General features: G+C 34.3%; 1 protein-coding gene across 2 annotated transcripts in view; it reads right to left on the minus strand.

Annotated features, from left to right (window-relative positions):
* The window catches only part of LOC115219900, a 206404-nt gene that overhangs the window by 20390 nt on the left and 160962 nt on the right, over positions 1-25052 (minus strand). The window contains exons 2-3 of one of the 2 annotated variants that reach the window (XM_029790207.2): positions 15993-16238; positions 2277-2381 (exon numbers count right to left, since the gene is read on the minus strand). In XM_029790207.2, coding sequence (XP_029646067.1) covers positions 2277-2381; positions 15993-16238 — 351 coding nt within the window. The remainder of the gene's footprint in view (positions 1-2276; positions 2382-15992; positions 16239-25052) is intronic. The other variant, XM_036509516.1, reaches the window with a different exon arrangement.

Raw genomic sequence — 25052 nt, forward strand, 5'->3', positions numbered from 1 at the left:
GGATGCCGGTAAAAATTTCGAATGAATTTATCAAGCAATATTTAAACATAAATCTAATATATATATATACATATATATATATATGCATATATATATATATATATATACATATATATATATATGCATATATATATGCATATATATATATATATATATATATATATATATATATATATATATACACACATACACACATGCCCTTTTTTTCAATTATTAAAGCTTGATCACAATCACCTGATGAACAAGAATGTGAAACTCTGAGTAGTAGTTTTTTGTGATGCTCTTGCAGCTTTATTAAGAAGAAAAGGGCATATTACTCTACCTCTAGTATTTGAGTACTATTACTATTTTTCCACCTTGGTTCGCATTTATGTGCTTACTGGTGTGTGTTAAGACCCCACTTTGGTCATAAATGACCATGTGATTGCACCTAGAAAGTTCCCCTCTGAGGCACAAGTCCAGGCAAGGTTGGTTATGAAAGACCATCAGTCGCCCATGCATACCAGTCTCCCTTCTCCACGCCACCAGTGTTATCCAAGGGAGTGGCAAAAGCCGATACAGCTTGGCACCAATGAGATCGCAGCTCATTTCTACAGCTGAATGGAGACAGAAATGTAATTCGGGCAGAGAATTGTCATCGCCCCAAAACTTACCCAATTATATAATATATAGGTAAATTTGTTACTCTAAATACAGATTGTAACTGAATTTAGGCCTTATACACACACACACACACACACATATATATATATATGTATGTATATAAATGTGTGTGTGAGTGTACATATGCAATTATTAGTGATGAAAGCAGTGGCAGTACTGAATAGCAATCATTAGAACCTACTCAATGTGGATGTATTATTGGAAAGCTGAATACTGCACTGTTTGCCTTGAGAAATGCTTTCATGCTGACCATAATGCTAAAACCAGAGGTGTATATTGTTAGCAGACGGAAAGTGTCTGGGATGGGGCTGGAATAACCAGATCATGTGATTTCAGCATGGTGTGCTTCATCAGTGACTTACCACATTTGGTATATATGTACCCACAGACACACACCACACACACACACACACACACATATATATATATATAATATATATATATATATATATATATACTAAGATAGAAATAGACCTGTGGTGCTTTATGTTCTTGAGCTAAACACTTCAATTCATATTGCTCCAGTCTACTCAGTGTATAAAAACATATGGGAGTCTGGCTGATACACTGATACAGTGATATATATGCTTATATATATATGCATGTGTGTGTATATATTTATATATATATATGCATGTGTGTGTATATATTTATATATATATATGCATGTGTGTGTATATTTATATATATATATATTATATATATATATATGCATGTGTGTGTATATATTTATATATATGTATGTGTGTGTTGTGTGTGTATTATATGCACACACACGTACACATGCACATATACATGCCTATTTATCTACCTAACTATTCATATATATGTATCTGCTACACTTTACTAAAGAATACATCTATTAAACTTTAGTTGACATGAATTATTAACAACTTACTTAATAAACTGGATTGTTCAATTCAGTAGCTAGTTCAATTAATACATTAGTAGTGCATTAACAGTGCCTACTTTCAATGCTATACTGTCGAATAGTATATATCTATAGATCTTATTGTTGTTATTGATCTATTGACCGATGTAAAAACCTATAAAAACATTGTCTTTGTAAGTAGAAACAATGAGATCAACTGGATTGATTTCTTTCTTGTGTTGGGATCCTATCAATGGCTGAGTGCCCTCTTTCATTTTAACCACTCAGTAAATGTTTAAATAAATTGGATAGACCAGTTTGCATGTATATAATGCATTCTTGGTAGCTAGTTTGATTAACAATAATACTGTAGCAATCAGAGCATGGAGAAATTATAATTTCAAAGACCTGTACAAACATATTGTTTGCCATCATTTGGTTTGTTTCCCTAAAGCTGTCGTTAGATAGATAGGTAGGTCAGTCAACATTACACTTTGAAAATCTATAAGTTGCAGAAATAAAACATCGTCACTTTACCTAGAAGCATTCTCTGCATTAAGAAAGCAGAGCTACCATCATGAACCAGAAGTAACATGATAGGCTTTATAATGTAATGAAACAATGGAATGCTGGTGGAAATCTTTAACGGCAATGGTAAGAAGACAGTTGGAGTTCTTTACTCCATGACCGAATACTTTAATTCCTGAAGCATAGTAAACTGAATAAAAGACAAACTGCTTACGTAGAACAACAATGTCTGTTACTGCTTTGTTAAAAACCTGGAAGTTATTGGAAACTTTTTTATGTGATTCGCATGTATAGTTCCCATCGTTTGAAGGAGACACTTCTGCAAAAGAGAAAGTTAAAAAAAGAAAAAAAACAACATTAATATATATATATAGATATTTATTAATGACATTGATTGGATTAAGGTGATAGAGTGACATAAATAATAGAGTTCTATACTAAATATATATATATCTTTCACTATTTATTTATATTTCTTTATTTCTATCTTTAATTCCAGGCAGATGCAATATTTCTTTTCATTATTTAAAGATTCAATAAAATAAGGACCAATCGTATATTGAAGTTAATCCAATTTACTATGCATCCTCCCTCTACAGATATATATATATATATATATATATATATATATATATATATATATTTATATATATTCATGTGCCGATGTAAGAAATAAATCTTTCCAACTATAAAAATATTAAAGAAAGATTTCAGGTTTAAGTTGAGACAAAATTAGAACGGAAAAACAACACACACACACACACACACACACACGCACACACACACACATGCACACACACACACACATGCACACACACACACACACACGTGCACAGACACACACACACACACAGAGGGGTATTAAATGGTGATGATGATGACAATGATGATATATATATATGAACTTCTTAAGCACTCAGTTATATTTAAAAATATGCCAGCATCTAAACTGGTGTGTGATAGTAATAAAAATAATTTATGAAGGAAGAAGGAAAGAAAAGGAAAAGTAGAATGGGAAGAAAGAAAGAAAGAAAGAAAGAAAGAAGAAGCAAAAAGTAGTAGTAGCAGTAGTAGTAATAGTGTTATTTGCTGTATTCATGCCTAAATAACTACATCTATAAAGAATTGATCATGTGATGATGGTAGAGTAAATTAACTTTTGGAGCACCAAGCCTGTGTTTAATAATAAGTTTTAACAGAAGTAGAGGGACAGAACCCACAGACAGGAATAGGATTTGTAAGAGGAGCTGATGGGTGTTGACTGTAAATATGATACTGTTTATTAGTAGTTGGGAAGGGGGCAGGAAAACTGCTGTTGAAAATGGCATTACATTGCCTACCTGTTGAATTACAAAAATCACCTGTTTATAGTAACAGAAATTTATGTTGCTTTTAATTCGAATGCCTAAAATAATAGATCCTCATTCAGTTTTGCTGATGAACATCCAATTATTCAATCAAATAAATATCCAATGCTTTAAATCAACATGAAACAGGCTGAGTATCCCACAGACATATGTAGCCATACTGTAATCCCTGAAGGTGAATCAGCATCACTCTGTATGTTATAATGTGTTATGGTGGTGAGCTGGCAGAATAGCTTCTATGCCGGGTAAAATGCTTCAAGGCATTTCATCCATTTTTACATTCTGAGTTCAAGTTCTGCTGAGACTGGCTTCGTCTCAACCGATCCTTATTTTATCGATCCTTTCAGGGTCGATAAAATAAGTACCAGTTGAGCTCTGGGATAAATGTAATCAACTTATTCCCTTCCCTGAAATTGTTGGCATTACACATACAATCCTTACTGATGTGCTCCACAAAAATTTCACTCACTGGCCTGGGACTAAGTTAAAGACACTACCCAAGATGCCATGTGCTGAGATTGACCATGGGGACTTCATGATTGTGAAGCTATCTTCTTAACCATTCAGCTATTCCTGCATACATAGAAATGCAACAATCTAAAAGATATACATACTTTTAGAATTTCATCAATTCTAGTATTTGACTGGGACTTTATTTTTATTAAGCCTGAAACAGGAAGCAATTTAAAGTTGTGTTTGACACAAATTTGAACCCAGATTGTAAAGAAATGTAGCAAGGAAGTTTATCAGTTGCTCTACCACCAGGTATAATTGTTTTAATCAATCTCAATCCTTGAAAGGTATTTTTATTTTAACAAACAACAAACACAATGAATTTAAGATAAGGCTTTTCTATAGTATGCTTATGGATCCTAAAACACAAACTTGTTGGGCTTGAACATATGAAAATTTCCCTTTTTTTAATGCAAATAGTAATTACTTAAATTAAATTCAACTGCTGAATCATCTCCAATGAACTTCAGTATCAGGTTGATATATTTTGAAAAGCAAAGTTGCTCTTAGTGGGTTCCACACTCATGATATAAAGTAAAAAGGATCAAAGGTCTATCCTGAGTCATACACTTATAAGGTCAATTTCCTGGATCCTGTGGCACATATAATTATAATAATGAAATTATTGTATACAGTGCTCAGGTGCACCACAACTTATCAGAAAGTGCGTATAAAGTGCATGCAGTAATGTACAAATGTCTGGAAAGTGAACAGTGCATTAGTCAGATACATGCTTGCGTGTGTATGGAGGGGAGAAAATCAGGTGTAGTGTTGGCGAATCTCAGGAAGCGTGGAAGTTTTGAAGGAGTGGAAACAGGATTGCTCATATTTGCCAGTTGGATGGACTAGAGCAATGTAAAATGTAGTGTTTTGCTCAAGAGCACAACACATTGCTCAATCCAGGAATCAAATCTACAATCTTACAGTTATGAGTGCAACACTCTAACCACTAAGCTACACACCTCCACCACAACATAAAGAGACACAACTAAATACCACATGGCATTTTGTCTGATCTCTGCTGATTCTAAATTAATTATTATATTCCATTTTATCAATGTTGATTGCATTCTCAATATCACCAAGCTAATCAGTCATATTTTCATTATGAGGTATAGCATATTTATCTGATTAAATTTTTAAACTCTTTTCATTCTAACCTAGTTGCGAGTTTCTCATTTTTCCATAAGTACTAATTACTGCTAATCCATTGCTTTTGTTGATTTAAGTGATAACACGGCAGACAATGGAAAGGATCATTTATAATTATGTCTAAGATAAGAAGCTAAAACTTAGCATGAAAAATGTGTGAAGTCACTCTGGTACCCAAATGTGCATGAAAAAACAAGGTTAGCTTTTGAGTGTGGAACAACCAGGGTTAATTACTGAGTCTGATGACATAATCATTGCTTCCTCCATACTATTAAACAATGTCACAACTACAGCAAACTCCCCTCCTACAAATTGTAAGCAATATATGTTTTATCTTTTTGGGTGTTGTATGTGGCGAGCTCACATTCCTTACATATCACAGGTAGTTTTACAAAAAGTAACATTCCTCTACAGTGTCAGAAAATATTTCCATTCAGAAAATATTTCAACTCAATCCAAGTAAGGCTGTGTGTGTGTGTTACTGAGACCGAAGACATAGGCCACTGGGACAGAAGATAAAATAAGCCGAAACACAAAGCATTTACAGCTGCTGCTGCTTCTAATAAGGAAATTGTTTTAAGAAATTCAATATTGATTTCAATCTTGAAAATCACAAGTTAATTTTTTTTAAACAAAAGGAAACACCTTTATATTGATCACCTCTATAGTGGGTGGTAATTCATTTTTATTGATCTTGGAGGAATAAAAGGTAAATCTGATCTAGGTGACATTTTAAGTCAAAATGGAAAAGGTTGAAGCTAAATAATTTTAGCTGAAAGCTCTGGACATTTCCAGAGAAGAAGGAATTAAACTGCAAAGTTTGTATCTTTAGCGATTTTCTTCATTTAGGAAGACATTTTCAGAGTTTCTTAAAGCAGGAATTATAGGATCTAATTTATAAGAAGCAACATAATACAAATAATATGGTTTGATACTGGTCTATGATCGAATTTATTTAAAGCTATATAATATAAATGGAAATCACAAAGAGTTTATATTTCCCACATAAGCAAACTAATAAAAGTAATATAACAACTATCTTTCTTCAAAGGCATAGATAATGACTCTAAGATGAGCATATTCTACAATGGACATATGGATCCTAAATATACATTTACTGGGTTTGAATGTACAAAAACTATCATTTACTGTAAATAGCTCACAAGGAAATTTCAATGCAACTGTTAAATCCTTCTCAAGGAATTCCATCCAGCATGAGTTTGACATGTTTAATATCTAGAATTTTAAAACAACACAGAGTCAATAAAGATGGCATATCTTTCTCTTATTGGATTAGGTGTGAGGAAAGAGCTTTGCTGATGAGGTTTTCAAAACCAGAACAGCTGAGATTAATGCAGTTAACATTGCTCTTAAGCAGTTGTAAGTCAATGGCTGGAGGAAAAACATGTACAGTTAATGCATTTGAGGAGGGGAGGATGAACTGGGAATAGGGAATAGGGTGGATTGGTCAAGGGTACAGAATATGGTTGATAAGAGGAAGAGAGAAGAACGAGTGAGAAGTACCGAAGCAGCAACAGTAGAAAAGACAGAGAGAAAAGACAGCATGTTTCTGGGCCAGATTGTATGAGTATATTAGACAGCAATTCCATGTCAAACAGTCATGTGACTTTTTTGGAGATATGGTCTAAGATATGTGTGGTTGTATTATAGCATCAGCTTAGATGTAGCTAATGTGTCACACCATATACTGCCTCTGACCATCTATCTCAAGATCCTGTTCTGCTGAGTGAACAGCAGCAAAAGCAAGTGGAGGAGCAATGGCCCAGTGGTTAGGGCAGCGGACTCGCGGTTTCGATTGCCAGAGCGAAAACACCAGAAGCTCTACGAGGCTTCATCAGAGGGTGGTGGTGACCCCTGTTGTACTCTTTCTTTCTGTTTCTTGTCCCTGTCTTCCTATGTATCTGCTGAGCCTGGATGCACATTCATCCATCCGTCAATGCTCTCAGTGTCGGGGGTTGACCTGCTTTCTCTTCTGCAGGTCTTACGAATAGCAAAGGACCATGTTTTGGACTTCTCCCATCTTGCGAGCTCTGGGACGAAGACCGCTCTGCTCAACAGCAACAGCACTGCTCAACAGCAGCAAAAGCAACTAATACTAAGTGTTCTCAACTCCTAAACTGACTCATGTCCTTCTACTAATTTTTAACATACTGGAAGTAAACTAATTCCCCTTTCTTCTGTTTCATCAAATCATTAATTTTTTGCAATGTATTAACAAGGAGCACACTTATAATAAATAAAACCCAATTGATGTCAAAAACAGAGAGAAATAGCTAACAAAATAAGAAGACAGTTCTATATTTAAGAGATGAGAAATTATGTACTTTATTTACATTATTTACATTCGATGGATATTTGTCCTCATCTTGTTTGTTGTTAACACAACGTTTCGGCTGATATACCCTCCACCTGAAGAATGTAAATAATGTAAGATAAGAAGAGTCTTGTTGCAAGCGAAACATAGTTACAGTTACCATTAAGGATGCTTATGAATATTCATGAGGTAAGTGTTATCAGATAAGATGTTCTTTATGACTAGTTGGAGGAAGGGAGGAAGGTATCCTCAGACTAGAGACCTGGCATGAATGACTGTAACACTGTACTGAATTATAGGTACCCAAAAGCTTGGTTACTATCAGGGTTCTTAGGTGACAGATTAAATCTACCAGCCTGCAAGAAGTTTGTTGCTTGACTCCAAGTGAGCCCTGATTAAGCAAGTGTATTATCAAATTATCAAAAGCATTCCAGCTGTCATAATTTTTATATATTTCGGATTACAATCATTGTTCGATTTCATATTTTATATTTAAGATGGTGAGATGTAATTCACAAGAAATTTGGCCATGTAGAGATTTGCTCAATCACACCTTACTCTGAAAAGTTGTACGTCTCACACAATGTCTGTTTCCCTGACTAAAATTCTCCTTTTTATTTATTTTATTACATTTGATCTGAATCAGACCTGGGCAGAGTCCTCATCAGCATTGCCACCATCATCATTTAACATCCTCCTTCCCTGCTCGCATGGGTTGGAATGTTTGACAAAAGCTCACAAGTCAGAAGACAGGTTCAAGCTCTATCTGATTTGGTATGGTTTCTACAACAGGTTGCTCTTCCTAATGCCAACCACTTTACAGAGTGTACTGGGTATCTTTTCCATGACACCAGCAGCAGTGAGGTCCCTAAGTAACTTGCAGGATAAGACACTTTAACTTTGTGGGAGTAGTATTAACCCTTTCATTACTGTATTTATTTTGAGATGCTCCGTGTTTCTTTCAATTAATTTTAAATATAACAAAGAATTTAGTAAAATAACTTAGTTATCATTTAGCTAGTGTTAGGAACATAAATTGTGACTAAGGTTTGGTGGAAGATTTTAATTCAAAACTTATGAAAACAAGACATTTGTACTCAGAGCTAGAGCCGGTTTCTGCTGGGTTGGTAACGAAAGGGTTAAGGGAGTTGGTTTTGTGCCAGGTGATGAAAGGTTAGAATATAATTAGAAGGACAGAAATAGGTGTCCTGCAGTAGAGAAGATACATAGCTATCTCAGTTGGAGAGAGAAAGTGAGAAAGAGAAAGGGAGAGTGAGTGAGTGAGTGGAGAGAGATAGAGATAAAGAGAGAGAGAGAGAGAGAGTAGAGGGAGAGAGTGGAGAGAGAGAGAGTTGGGAGAAAGAGTGAGGAGGGAGAGAGAGAGGAGGGAGAGAGGGGAGAGAGAGATAGAAGAGATGCAAAATGGTGAAGATGACAAAAGAATTTGATTCAGTAACAGAAAAAAGTTATAAAGGTGTGTGATATTAAATATAGTATGTTTACAAGTTACATCGTACACCTGTTCAGACAACATCAATTTGATGGAGGAAATGAACTAATGTACAGCACATAGATTTCATTTTTATGAACAAGTCAATTGTGCGGAATTGTTCAGCATGAAATTACAGAACTGTCTACAAGAAACTACCATCATTTACTAGTATGAATGACATATCTTTTAACTCTTTTCTGACTAAGAGCTTTTGTTATTATACTACCTCTGGTATTTGAGTACTCTTTCTTCCACCTTGTTTCACATTTATGTGCTTACTCCAGTATATATATATATATATTTCTCTCTTTTATTATCTTACCGTTTTTACCAATATATATATATATATATTTTATTTAAAGCAGCAGAAAATTCAACAAAACCTGTTACTCTGAGTTTCTAGCAAAAACTGTCCGATGAACAGCAACGTGAAACTCAGAGTAACAGGTTTTGTTGAATTTTCTGCTGCTTTAAATAAAGTATATTACTCTACCACTGGTATTTGAGTACTCTTTTTTCCACCTTGTTTCACATTTATGTGTTTACTCCAGTGTGTATATATATATATATATATATGTATGTATATGAGGGATGTGTAAAATGAATATACATATACATACATATAAACACACACATAAAGTTATAGGATGCTGGCAGTAAATTAACTCCTCTTCCATTTGTTTCAGCGGTTTATCAATTTGTTGCAATAATATATTAGTTACCATTAACAACACGTTTCAAATAAGTAAAATCCAAGTCAGGAGAGAAATAATTAACCACACAAGGAAAGTGTGTTGTAAAGAAAATGTACTTTCAGTTTGCATGGAGAATGTTTATGATGATTCATGAAGTTAGTGTTAGCAAATAAAATATCCTATTTGATTGTTTGTTGAGATTGCAAGAAAAACAATCTCCAATAACAAAATTAAAAAAAGAGTAATAAAAAACATCAAAAGAATCAACTGACTGAGATATAAATTACATAGGCGCAGGAGTGGCTGCATGGTAAGTAGCTTTCTTACCAACCACATAGTTCCAGGTTCAGTCCCACTGTGTGGCACCATGGGCAAGTGTCTTCTACTATAACCTCGGGCCGACCAAAGCCTTGTGAGTGGATTTGGTAGATGGAAATTGAAAAAACCCATCGTATATATGTATATATGTCTGTGTGTGTGTTTGTTTGTGTTTGTCACTCTAACATCGCTTGACAACTGATGCTGGTGTGTTTACGTTCCCGTAATGTAGCGGTTCAGCAAAAGAGACCGATAGAATAGGTATTAGGCTTACAAAGAATAAGTCCTGGGGTTGATTTGCTCGTCTAAAGGCGGTGCTCCAGCATGGCCGCAGTCAAATGAATGAAACAAGTAAAAGAGTAAAAGAGTATGTTAGTGCTGATGTTTAATGACTTAAAGGAAGAAAAGCAATACTTATGACATTTTTGAGGCCTTCATGAATTATGAGAGTAAGGGATGATCTCACCCCCAGTCTAGAGACCTTGCTTGAATGACTACAACAGAGTAGTATGTGTTAAAGACACCTAAGAACAAGGTTTTGGTGGTATTATGTCATCAAAAGATTAAATCTACCACCATCACTACCAGCAAAACCAACACATTCAACACCATTACCATTGTCAATCTTCCAACTTTTGAATAACTCACTAACAACAACTTTAGAATCAGCATGATGCAATGCCTGTCACTACATATGTTGTATGCTAATACAGTTATGTGTGTGTCTGTGTGCCTGTGTATGTTTGGATAGAGTGGGGCATTTTAATGATTCAAGACAATGTTGCAAGGTAAAGTATCCATGAATATGGAAATCCTTCAACTAACTGTAATCATATAACACTTCCTACTACCTCTCCTTTTCACCTCATTTCTATTCTTATATCCACAGAAAGGAGACAACAATTTTTTGCTCTCACAAAGCAGTTCTTTCCTGGTGCTATTTTTCTTTACTATATATTTGTTGCTGATAATTGTCAATTATCTTGCTGCTGGATTTACCTACATTCAAAATGGCTACAACGAAGCCATCAGGTGGAATTGAAGGTAAGGGTGTCTAAAGTAACAGTAAAAGATGTTTCACAAAGGCTTGATGCAAGAGAAAAGAAAATCAGCCACATTTTCAAAACATTAAAACTTGTAACATCTGCCGTGGAAAATATGTGACAGTAGAGAGAAAATTGTGTCCTTAAGCAAGACACTATATTACACACACTCACACACATGCTCACACATTCACAGGCATACATATACACACATACCCTGCCACCTACATATATATTTAACTGTGGCATGGTTTTAAATACATTTTGGCTAGTATCCTATAGCAGCATCTTTCAATTTTGGGCTATCAAATCTTTTCAGGCCCCATTAAAGTGCTGATCCTGCTGCATCGACCAGCTCATATTTCAAACTAAGTTGCTGTATCTTAATGTGATTATGGTTACTACTTGCCCTGTAAACGTTAATTCTAAAGTGAAAGGAAATAAGTACATTCACTGGCTTCATTTTATAATGTAATTCTTAATATTAAATAGTGCACAATTTCTTGTAAGCAGTGTTATATTTTCGTTATACTTCTTGAATCCTGTCAGTAAAAATGAACTGTACTTGTAATTCAAAGAACAATGTTAAGGGTATATTGTTAATTTCATGAGCAGGCTGTTCTGTTGATTGGATCAACTGCAACATTTGTCATCATAACTGAATGCCAGTATGGAAGTGCCAGAGAGAATATAAAGTCAAATTCTCAAGAAGTTACTCAGTTGACTGTTCAGACCTTATTTTTTATTATAGATCTAATGTGATACTTAGAATGGCATGGCTCTAGAGTGTATTGATTGACGATCAGATTTTGATATAATATACCAATTAGCACAACGGTATCTATAAAGTGTCAAATTTTGTATGACTATTCACTGTAAAATGAAGCTGGAACTTGTAATGGAATACCCACCCTGGATCTTTTTGGTTTGAACGGCAGTTTTTTCTTGCAGTGTCATATGAAATTGTCGCCCATAATTATGACCCTAGAATCGATCTATTGCATTTCAATCTCTTTCTGGTGTGAGGGTTAATTTCAAGATATATTGTCTGACAAGAACTTAAATAACTCAAGAAAGAAATTAACAAGGAGGATAAACTCAGAGTAAAAGATGCCAGGAAGAAGTTCAATATAATGGATGCTATGGATAATATGGCAGATTCAGGGAATGAAGTGAAATCCTCAAATCTGAATGGAGAATGGAAAAAATATATGGCTAAACTATATTTGTGAATTTACAGGTTTTCTACAAGTAGTAAATCTAAATCAAATTCATGGCATTAGGAAGGGCATCCAGCTGTAGAAACACTGCCGGATCAGATTGGAGCCTGGTGCAGCCTCCTGGCTTCACAGACCCCGGTCGAACCATCCAACTAGCATGGAAAATGGACGTTAAATGATGATGATGATGAAATTTATTGAGGTATTTGTAAAAGATACAGAATTTGAATAAGTCATAGAAGATGGTGTAGTTGAGTTGTAAGCATCCTATACTGAAAGTACACCAAACAAGGAATTGATGCTGTTAGAACAAGCACTGGCTGAGAATACGGATGAGAATAAGGAATCTCCTTCAACTCCACTTAATTTGACTGCAAAGAACATTGCTAAAAGTACGACACTTATGAAATAAGGTTTTGCAACGTTTTGTTGATTACAACCGTAATTATGAATGATTACAAGAGGACTTTACAATTAGCTTAATTCCTACACCGAGTTGTACAGAAATGATGTGCCATAAACATCAAACAATTTTGCATAAGCTCCTTGCCTCTCAAGTAGAAGCAGATAATGATGAAGTAGGAGTTAGAAGATAGAATCCTTCATCCTGCCAGTAACTCTCAGTCCATCACCACCACCACCATCCCTCACATAGTAGTCAACATCTCTTGTGGTAAGGACATTCCCTATTACAATATTATGATTGCTAGTTTATTCTCTAAGGTATTTCTCTTCAAATCTTTTTATGCGTAAATATTGTACATTTTATGTTTTGAAATTATTTTCATGTGTAAAAGTGGTTCAGCTACTTGATTTTTGTTATTCAAGTTGTTTGCCTTTTTCTTTTCTGTTGTTGTTTTTCTTTCGAAAAATCCATCAAAATGCATTATCACTTTGTAACATAAAAATCAATAGGAAAATTAATTTTGCATTATGACAAAAATTTTCCAGGAATGCATTACTCCTGTAAAGCAAGTGATTCTTGCTCGTATATATATGCATACCTACCTACATACAGACACACACACACACACGCACATACATACATACATACATACATACATACATATATACATACATACAAACACAAACATATACATATGTGTATATATGTGTGTGTAAATATATATATATATATATGTATATCTTATATATGTGTGTATGCCTGTATATATGTATTTATATTTATATATGCATGTGTACATACATACATACATACATACATACATACATACATGCATACATACATGCATACATACATACATACATACATACATACATACATGCATACATATATATATATATATATATATATATTATATATATATATATATATAAATTGATCAAAATAAAAATAAAAATAAAACATGAGGCGAAGGATTCAGCGGTACATATGTTTCGGGCCTTTATTAGACAGATTCATAACAAATCATAATGTATGTCTGTGGCCTTCTTCAGCCGCGCACAACAGCTTCCACAAGGACATGTGTTACTTCCGAAGAATTTCGGAAGTACACATGTCCTTGTGGAAGCTGTTGTGCGCGGCTGAAGAAGGCCACAGACATACATTATGATTTGTTATGAATCTGTCTAATAAAGGCCCGAAACATATGTACCGCTGAATCCTTCGCCTCATGTTTTTATTTTTATTTTTATTTTTATTTTGATCAATTTACTCCACCACCTACACCACCAAACGGTATACACAGGTGCTTATAATTATCAAGTACTCACCCCGAATTTCTACACTCAACTATATATATATATATAATATATATATATAATATATATATATATATATATATATATATATGTATATATATATATATAAACAATACTGTGAACATGACAAGTACTCTTGATGATAAAATCTCTCTCAATCAAGAAACCCAGCAGTGCATTTGGAAAATTGAATAAGCATTTATGGCCTCAGTATAGAATTTCAATTAAGACAAAATAAAAGGCCTGCAATATTTGTATTTTTTCTATATTGCTAGAAATGTGTGAAACCTGGATTACTTACGATGGTTATAGAGTAAAGCTGGAGCAATTTCACCAACTGTCTCTACTGCATACTTAACTGATGGCAAACATATGAAAGCCCTCAAATGAAGTCTACCAGTGCAGAGTCCATGGCACTTCAGTGCTCATTATGCAGGAGTGGTTATGTGGTCAAGGGGAAAATGATTAGTACCGTAAGCAAGTTTTTATGGTGTGTTAATGTTATGGTGGGTAATAAGCTAGAGTGCAAGCCAAAATTAAGGTATAACAATTGCCATCAACAGTATACTGGAGAAGGTCAAAGTCTTAGAAAATGGATGGAAAAATCCCACTTTGGATTGCTCAGCAGAGAGGAAAGCATTGCATGATGGAAATAGGGAATTTGAATTAAATAGCATCAAGCAACAACAGCTCAAGAGAGGTGTTTTTAAGGGTTTTGATGTGAATTTCATCATCATCATCATTTAGCGTCTGCTTTCCATGCTAGCATGGGTTGGACGATTCAACTGGGGTCTGGGAAGCCTGAAGACTGCACCAGGCCCAGTCTGATCTGGCAATGTTTCTACGGCTGGATGCCCTTCATATTGGTATAAAGCCCAGTTCAACATGTAATGAGTATGGGCAAGCCTGTCTAAGTATGTCAGGCTTTAGAATTCATCCGAAAAGCCACATACACACACACACACACACACACAAAGATTGTTATTAACAATGCCTTCATTATATGGCCTCCCTATTTGCAGGAAGTGTGCAAAAAATGTGCATCAGAAAGTAGACTGAAATGTTATATGACGTTTACATATGTAACATATATGAAAATACACTAAAACACTATTGCAGCAACTACTGCAAGAGGTGTGCATCACTGTCATGTTTGTATAAGATTGTAAGACTCTAGCAGGACTGAAAAGCCACCTCTGTGACGTTCATGTTTTAAGAGAACAATCAAATGATGATGCCATTACTTGAAATCAAGTTGCAGTCACCATACAAACTCACACACACTCACACATACACATGTACATACTATCTCTCTCTTTACTCTTTTACTTGTTTCAGTCATTTGATTGGGGCCATGCTGGAGCATCGCCTTTAGTCGAAGAAATCGACCCCAGGACTTATTAATTGTATGCCTAGTACTTATTCTATCGGTCTCTTTTGCCAAACCGCTAAGTTACACCAGCATCGGTTGGCAAGCAATGGTGGTGGGGGAACAAACACACAAACACAAACACATACACACACACACACACACACACACACACATATATATATATATATATATATATATATACGACGAGTTTCTTTCAGTTTCCGTCTACCAAATCCACTCACAAGGCTTTGGTCGGCTCGAGTCTCTAGTAGAAGACACTTGCCTAAGGTGCTACACAGTGGGACTGAACCTGGAACCATGTGGTTGGTAAGCTAGCTTCTTATCTCATAGCCACTTCTGATAGGTTTCTGCACAGTTTCTGTCTACCAAATCTTTAATTTAGAATGGAGTAGTTTTGGTGAAGCTTTGTGTGATAATCCATTAAAAAGACTTGTTGGGTGCGGCTGGAACAATGCAAGAATGCAAGAATGCAAGATACAAAGTAGATTACAAAAGAGATTTTCTTTCCTTTTTGTAGTTTACTTTGTCCTCTTGCATTGTTTCAAACTCATCCAGCAACCCTCTTTAATATTATATAAAACACTTGTGATCACTACCGCATTATGAGTGGGAGAAATACCCAGAATCCCATGGTAGCAATAAAATCAATTAAGAAAGAATTAGAAGAAAAGGGTACTTACTTAAAATTTCCAGTTCTGAAGTATAAACTGTAGGTTTTATAGCAATAGTGGTGTTCACTTTGTAGGTTTCATTGAATTCTCCTTCAACTCTTTCATTGAAGGTCAGCTTTTCATTGTTATGTTTCCAAACCAAAGCATTTTTTAGGAGGTTTGACATGGATTCAATGTGTAAGTCACAGACTAATTTGAAAGACTGTCCTTCTTTCACTGTCATCGGATGAGACCTTATTAATAGTTTTTCATCAGCTGGAAAAAAAGAAAAAAAAAACAAAAAAGAGAAGTTTTAATAAAAAAAAGCAAGATTTAGTTTTTGTTATAAAAAAAACCTATACAGAAAAAGTTTCAAGCATTTTGTCTAATTAGGTTCTTGCAGGAGGAAAATCTTCTGGGCAAATACAACCAGAGACTTACAACTGACCATTATTAATTTCTACAGTTCTCATAAATATTACATCAAAATCTAAAAAAAAAAAATGAAACATGGAATTAAGGGAAAAAGAAATTTTTTATGTTGTGTCTGGGGAGAGTCATTTTCTTTTTGTGCCTTATAATGTAACACATGCACCGGTAAAATTTCCACTTATTTCTTATTTTTATTTTCCTAAAATTTTCTATCGAAAAGGTTGCAAGACACAACGAAAATTTTAGGAAAATAAAAATAAGAAATAAGTGGAAAGTTTACCGGTGAGTGTGTTAAATAATAAGGCACAAAAAGAAAATGACTCTCCCCAGACACAACAGAATATGCTTCAACACACGAACTCATATAAAGAATCTTGCAAACCAAATCCCAAAATGAAATTTTTTATGATTCTGTATGACTTTTTGAATGCACCAACAGAAACAAATGAATTTACAATTGATAAATGATGCAAAAATATTGTTACGATCATCCCAAAATTCCTTCTTTTGAAGAGGTAAAATAGTTACAATAATAGATTACAGTTTAATGAGGAACAGAATAAATATTGAAGGCAGAATATTAGTGTAGATTGATCTTTTCAAAGTCCTTCATTTTGGGTTGCAGAGAATGAAGTAAATTAGAGAGTAACTCAGAGGAGGTAATTCAAGTCTTAACACCAGTAGATTTCCCCCTCAAAAATTTAATTGCTTTCTCCTGTTAGGTGAATGTTTTGATGAGCTAAAAAGATCTTCTTCATTGTGTGAACAGTAGCTGAATAATTTTACTCTTTTGGAAATTTATAAGTTTCATATTTTATATGAACAAGTCAGATATTTAATCATTTTGTCTTTTATTACTTTTCAAATCAGTTTCAAATATTTTCATTTTATATTTAGAATAACTACTGAATTTAAACTTAATTTTGTTTTAGTAAGTTCGCTCTTCTGACCAATTCATTAAAGAGACTAAATAAATTAACAAAAAACTTAATATGAACATTTATCTAAGTCTTTATGATACATATTATCTTCTTGCATCTTGTGAAAACAATATCTTACCAAATCTATTTCATAAATTAATTATATAACTTATACGAAGCAAACCAAAGTGATAAGTATAAATATTAATTAATTTTCCTTCAATATTTCTCACATTTCTCTTTTCCAAGATTGATATAAGACATATAGAGAAGCTCTGGTTTGTAGAAAATATTGCAAACAAAGGCGTCTTTATGCAGACATTCAAACTGTTAGAAATAGCAATTAAACCTCACTCAAATCTTGGCCTAGTAGTTAGAGCAACGGACTCACGGTCGAGGGATCATGGGTTCGAATCTCAGACCTGGCAATGTGTGTGTTTATGCGGCTCCGGCAGAAGGTAATGGCGAACTTCTTACGACTTTCTTGCCACAACTTTCTATCACATTTACTCCTGCATCTTGCAGCTCACCTGCGACGGACCGGCGTCCCATCCAGGTGGGGAACCTATATGCCAAGGAAACTGGGAAACTGGCCCTTATGAGCCAGGCATGGCTCGAGAAGGAAGGAACAAACTCAAATCTTGAAAAAATGATGCATTAGTAATGTGGCTCTGTGTTCCTTGCACATGGTAAAAAAAAAAACAGGAGGGTCCCAGATGAAATACTTTTGATGATAGGTCCGCTTAGTGAGGGCTGAATTAGGGCTAAACAGCAGCATGAAATACAATTATCAGTTTTTTAATTTATTGTTGTATTTCAGTGGTTCTGTACATTACAATTATCAGTGATTTCAATCATGAAGAAATAATAATAATTAATTTATGTAACCGAACTTACAGACTTTTTATGTAGGAACCAGTAGGAATCGATACATTTTTATGCGATTGAATTACTTGCCAACATAGTATGCTGGATGATACTTGAATCAAATATGTCTTTCTGACATTGATTGTAAACTTAGATCAATGATTGATTGATTCTGACATTGATTGTAAACCTCAATAGTTTATTTCAATAGAAACAATGCACATGTATTGGGTTCAAACTCTGGCACAAGGCCAGCAATTTCAGGGGAGGGAATGGTAAATCAATTACATCAACCCCAGTGCTCAACTAGTACTTGTATTATTGACCTTGAAAAGATGAAAGGCAAAGTTGATCTTGGTAGTATTTAAACTCAGAATGTAAATAATAATCATAATAGTAATAATAATAATAATAATAATAATAATAATAATAATAATAATAATAATGATAATAATGATAATACTAATAGTAATAATAATGATAATAATAGTAATAATAATAATAATGATAATAATAATAATAATAATAATAATAATAATAATAATAATAATAATAATAATAATAATAATCCATATGATAGCATAGTGGATGTCAAGGAAATTGAGAAAAATGAAATATATAAGGGTCTATCCTGAGAGATGAAGAGAATTTGGAATAATGATAATTAATGATAGCACCTTTTATTTGATTAAGTATGTCAAGATATTAATCATCTTTGTTTTTTAGTTCAAGGATATAGATGGGGGTTTATGCTTCACTGTTGCCTTAACAGAGAAATTTTCACATAGATTTATTATGCAGATTTTCCTTCTGAATTAACCAAACAGCATTGCAAACCAATGAAATATTTGTTAGCTCTAGAGCACCGGAGCCACTGCAGTAGCTGTTGCTTATGACAGTGAATTCCTAGCTGTAAGGAGTTGCACGTGTTTCGACCAAGGACGCAATAAGTTTCCTGTTTCCTGCCTGTCTGTTCTGTTACTGGAATATTTTAGTTGTCTTCTGGTATTCTATTGATTTTGGCTAGCTGCCAAAAATGTTATTCAACAACCATCGTCCAGTCCATTTGCATTGATTTTAGAAAAGTTTAATAATGGTTTGAAATTCTGGCACAAGGCCAGCAATTTCGGAGAAGTGGGCAAGTTGGTTACCTTGACTCTAGTGTTCGAATGGCATTTATTTTATTGCCCCTGGGAGGATGAAAGGCTAAGTCAACCATAGCAGAATTTGGACTCAGAATGCCACTAAGCATTTTGCCTGGCAAGTTAATGATTATGCCAGTTAAATGCCTTTTAAAAATTTTTAATAATGACAACAGCAATCTGCTTTCTCAAATTCTTAAAAATCCTGTTGCAGTTCTTTTTCTGCAAAAACTCAGCAACATTAATTTTCAAGAATTGTCAGTTGACACTTTCTCAGCTTTTTCTTTGACAATGTAGTCTCACACTCAACTCGAAGAGTTTAGAAGCATATCAGATTCTTGTGAGTTATATTAATTTATTTTCTCAAATGTTAGTTTAAAAAAATAATGGTAACTGCAAGTTATGAGATGAAATTATTAAACACACACAAAAAAAAACAGTGTTTCATGGTAACTGAACAAAAACTTTTACTGATAAATTAAATATTGATGCGTCTGAAATTTATTTTCCTCTTTTGTAACTATACTGCTACCCAAATCTTGTAATCAGTTTGAAAAATCAGTCACCAAACATCAATTTATCAAACTTATTGGATGCTTTTATATTATAGATACCAAAATTTGTTATGCATACATGAACACACATACACAACAAAAAGTCTAGAAGGTCTTGTTTCAAAATTGAATCATAACCATCATCATGATTTTGTATTTTGTAATTAGTTATTTTTGTATAAGGAAGTGAAAGAGAAAGAGAGAGAGAGAGAGAGAGAGAGAGAGAGAGAGAGAGAGAGAGAGAGAGAGAGAGAGAGAGAGAGAGAGAGAGAGAGAATGTGTATGTGTGTGTGTGTGTGTGTGTGTGTGTGTGTGTGTTCATCAATAGTCCTAGTCTGTGAACAAGAGTTTTAAGCATATTTCAGAGTAAATCTGATGAATATACAATGTTTTGCATTTGGTGTGGCTGAGAGTAATTTGTCCTGTGAAATGGAAAGATGAAGTTCATTTAGAGGATATAGAAATCTTTTCTAGTGATAATCAAAATAAAGCAAAAAAACCCACAACTAGATAAATTCCTGATATCAGATTGGAAATTCTAAATGACATGCATAAACTCATATAACATAGAGCTATAGCTTGTTATATTTATAAAAGAGAAATGCTACAAAAATGTTTAGAACATTTAAAAAGTACAATAAAAAATGTTTCCTACATCATCCAGTCGATGTCCCATTCACTTTCAACATGAATTACATACAAATAAAACAGTCAAAGTTTCCTCATCATCATTGAAGACTTTTCCTCGGTGATGAAGAGAATGCACATCATCAACAATGCAAAAGCTGCATCTCAAAGACTACCCAGAAAATTCTTCAATGTTCATCCATGAATTAGCTGTAGTTTAAATAATAATAATAATAACGAAATTATTGTATACAGTGCTCAGGTGCACCACAACTTGTCAAATGATGTTTATGAATCTCAAGTGTGATTCACCATGGATTATTACTCCTTTATATGGTCTGGTGCTGTTGCTACACACATATATATACATCATAGACTGCATTTGAAGAAAATACACTTGCTAATTATTATTTGTTTTGATCTCTAGTCCATGGTTGTATTATCTCCTCTCTCTGCCTTTTTCATTACCCTTACTATAGCGTCCTCTGCTCTTCAAAAATAGCTGATCTTGTACCACCTCCACACAGGTACTTTCAACTCTCTTGGGTCTCTTTCTCTTGTTATCCATGTTATATCCTATCCTAAACTCTGAATTAGCAAATTTGCCAGTCCTTCCGTCTGGGAATGTAATCCCTCTGGAATTCCTTCTCAGCTCATGTTTTGCTTGTAACAATTAATTCACAACTACTTGAAAGGAACATTTAATATATTGATCTCAGTATCCTTCGAGGGCTTACAAAGGTCATAGTTACAACCCCTTCCTTCAGACCAAACCATTGAAAAGAAATGTGCAGTTATTGTCTCCTTATCATGACGTTTGGTGTGCTTCAGTAAACTTACCTTTCAAAACTAGTTCAATACATTCACTATCTGAATGCTTTCTTGAATCATCCGCTGAAAGCAGAGCAGCACCAGAGTTAGGAAAACAGGATTTAAAATATAACAATAACGAAGCAAGCTTGAGACTTGCAGATGGCTCTGAGTGCAGAGGAAGAATATAAAGGTAGGGATAAATAGCAGTGATCAAATTTTAAAAATTCCATTAAATTCTAAGGGTTTGCTGAAAATGGATCACATGCATTATACATGAGCTAAATTCAGGAAGTGAAAGCAAAAGAATATTTTATACCGCAGTCATTTCTCTTTCTATTTAATCGATAACACATTGTTTAGCTCATCTGGACACAACTGATCTTTGTATGAATTAAAGGGAAGCATGTAAACTATAGCCTGACTAGCTCTAACTTTGGACTTGGTAATATGTTATTGTAGTTGTTTGACTAAATATCCTAAAGTGAAAGGATTGAGAGATAGGTTTAGCACAGGTGAGTTGAAAAGCACTTACAAAAGATGATGTTAATGATGATGGACAAGATAAAGCTGCTATACTTTTAACTGTTGTATGATGGAGTCTATAACCAATTGTCCACCAGTTTCCCTTATGACTAGAAATGTACTTATAAAATCACAAAAAAATCTCAAGCCACAACTAACATGTGGAGAAGTATGAGACGATGAAATAAATAATACAGAAAAACCAATGATTAAAAGCACTAACTGAGAACGTTTGCTAAAAGGATTTAACCCATGCTCTAAGTTTCATAAAACATCAAATTTATTGGGGAAGGATGGTTACACCAAAATATCTAGCTAGAACAAGAAAAGGCTGAAGCATTTAAATATTACATTACAAAGCAAGTTCCAAGAACATTAACAATGTGGCTGTGTGGTATGTAGCTTGCTAACCAACCACATGGTTCCGGGTTCAGTCCCACTGTGTGGCATCTTGAGCAAGTGTCTTCTGCTATAGCCCCGGGCCGACCAAAGCCTTGTGAGTGGATTTGGTAGACGGAAACTGAAAGAAGCCTGTCGTATATATGTATATATATATATATATATATGTGTGTGTGTGTGTGTTTGTGTCTCTGTTTGTCTCCCCAACATCGCTTGACAACTGATGCTGGTGTGTTTATGTCCCCGTCACTTAGCGGTTCGGCAAAAGAGACCGATAAAATAAGTACTGGGCTTACAAAGAATAAGTCCCGGGGTCGATTTGCTCGACTAAAGGCAGTGCTCCAGCATGGCTGCAGTCAAATGACTGAAACAAGTAAAAGGGTAGAAAGAGTAATGTCACAATATCAAGGAATTAATTCTGTAGAAATTAAGAATTTCTTTATGAAAGAATACCTCACTACCACTTCAAACAAAAAGAAGTTTATCATTAAGATGATATATTTATTAATTTGATTTTAATGTATAAGTTTTTTTTTCTGGACCATAGCAATTCCTTTTTCAAAATATTTTACTCCATAGTTGTGTGTATGTGTGTGTGTGCATGCACGCTTTTGTGCATGCACGTGTCTGTGCACATGCGACTGCCTGTCTGTGCACATGCGACTGCCTGTCTGTGCACATGCGACTGCCTGTCATACGTGGTAATTGCGATCCAGCTTTTTTCATATTGCTGATGTTTAGAAAAATGATTGATGAACTTCCCAGCTCAAGTTGACAGGTACAACATATTTACCAATTAATTATTTTATAATCTTTGAAATATATTTGTTACATTACTTTAAAGTTATATATATATATATATATATATATATATATATACATATATATTTCCACCTGTCCATCTGTCTATATATTTATATGCATATACGAATGCATATATATATACATACATACATACATATATATATATATATATATATATATATATATATATATATATATATATATATATATTATATATATATATATATCTATATATATATATATATATATATATATATATATATATATATATATATATATAATATATATATATATATATATATATATATATATATAATATATATATATATATGTGTGTGTGTGTGTGTGTGTGTGTCTATGTTTATATATATGTGTGTGCATACATGTTGATACATAGATACATATATACACCGTATGTGCTTCTCTATATTGTGTGTATATGTTATTAATATATGATTCTAATCAAAATGAATGGTAGAAAAATGCTATGAATAAAGAATTTGACAACATTCCAGTGAGTTGATTTATTGTCTGCACTATTATTTAAAATATGGAACAGACACTCGTGTATTTGGAAATATAAGTTATCATTAGTATTTGAAATATATAGTGACATTCACACACACACCACACTGCCACCACCACTGCCACCACCACCGTAAACCACGACCACGACCATGATGATGATGATGATGATGATGATCATTATCATCATCATCATCACCACCACCATCATTCCAATGATTCTGTGTCATCATCATTGTTTTAATGTCTACTTTTCCATGCGTGCATGGGATAGATTTCCTGTGGCCAGGTGCTTTTCCTGTCACAAACCTTCACCTGTCTCCATGCAAAGTAATATTTCTTATCTTTTGAACATGAACAGTAATCTTCTGTGAAAACAGAATGGTTTGGCATGTTTTCATAGAAGCTCACGAGCAAATGGTTACTGCTCACATGATTGTAACGTTTATTTTTTCTCATGCTCTTTCTTCAATCATTGGACAGTGGCCATGCTGGAGCATCACTTCCATGAGTTTAGTCAAATAAATTGACCACAGTAATTATTTTTTAAAGACTGGTACTTATTCTATTGGTCTTCTTTTCAGAACTGCTAAATTACAGGGATATAAACAAACCAACATCGGTTGTCAAGCAGTGTGGAGAGGACCTGCAAAATGCAATATTTCAGTCTAATCCAATTGCAAAGCTTTGGTTGACCTCAAGGCTATAGTAGAAGGCTTTTATCCGAGGGACTGTACAATGGGGTACATCTGAAGCCACATGGTCATGGAGCAAACTTCTTAATCACACCACCAAACACAAACAGAAATATATCATCATCATCATCGTTTAGCATCTGCTTTCCATGCTAGCATGGGTTGAACAGTTCAACTGGGGTCTGGGAATCCAGAAGTCTGCACCAGGCCCAGTCTGATCTGGCAATGTTTCTATGGCTGGATGCCCTTCCTAACGCCAACCAATCCGTGAGTGTAGTGGGTGCTTTTTACGTGCCACCGGCACAGGTGTCAGATGAGGCTGGCAAATGGCCACGATCGGATGGTGCTTTTTATGTGCCACTAGCACAGAGGCCAGTCAGGGCGGCGCTGGCAACGGCCACGTTCGGATGGTTCTCTACATGCCACCGGCACTGGTATCACAGCTACAATTTCCATTGATGTTGATCGATTTTGATTTTGATTTTGATTTTGATTATATATATATATATATATATTCTTATCTTATATCTTTTACTTGTTTCAGCCATCTGACTGTGGCCATGCTGGAGTACTGTTTTGAGGGTTTAATTGAACAAATCAACCCTAATTCTTATTTTTTATTTATTTATTATTATTATTTTTTTTTTTGATGTTTGGTATTTAGTCTATCAGTTTTGTTTTGCTGAACTTATCAGTTTTGTTTTGCTGAACTGATAATTCATAGGGATGTAAACAGACCAACACCAGTCGTCAAATGGTGGCGAGGAGCAAACACTAAGACAAACAAACA

This window comes from Octopus sinensis, linkage group LG15, assembly GCF_006345805.1.
Source record: "Octopus sinensis linkage group LG15, ASM634580v1, whole genome shotgun sequence".
In the NCBI taxonomy this organism is placed as follows: domain Eukaryota; kingdom Metazoa; phylum Mollusca; class Cephalopoda; order Octopoda; family Octopodidae; genus Octopus; species Octopus sinensis.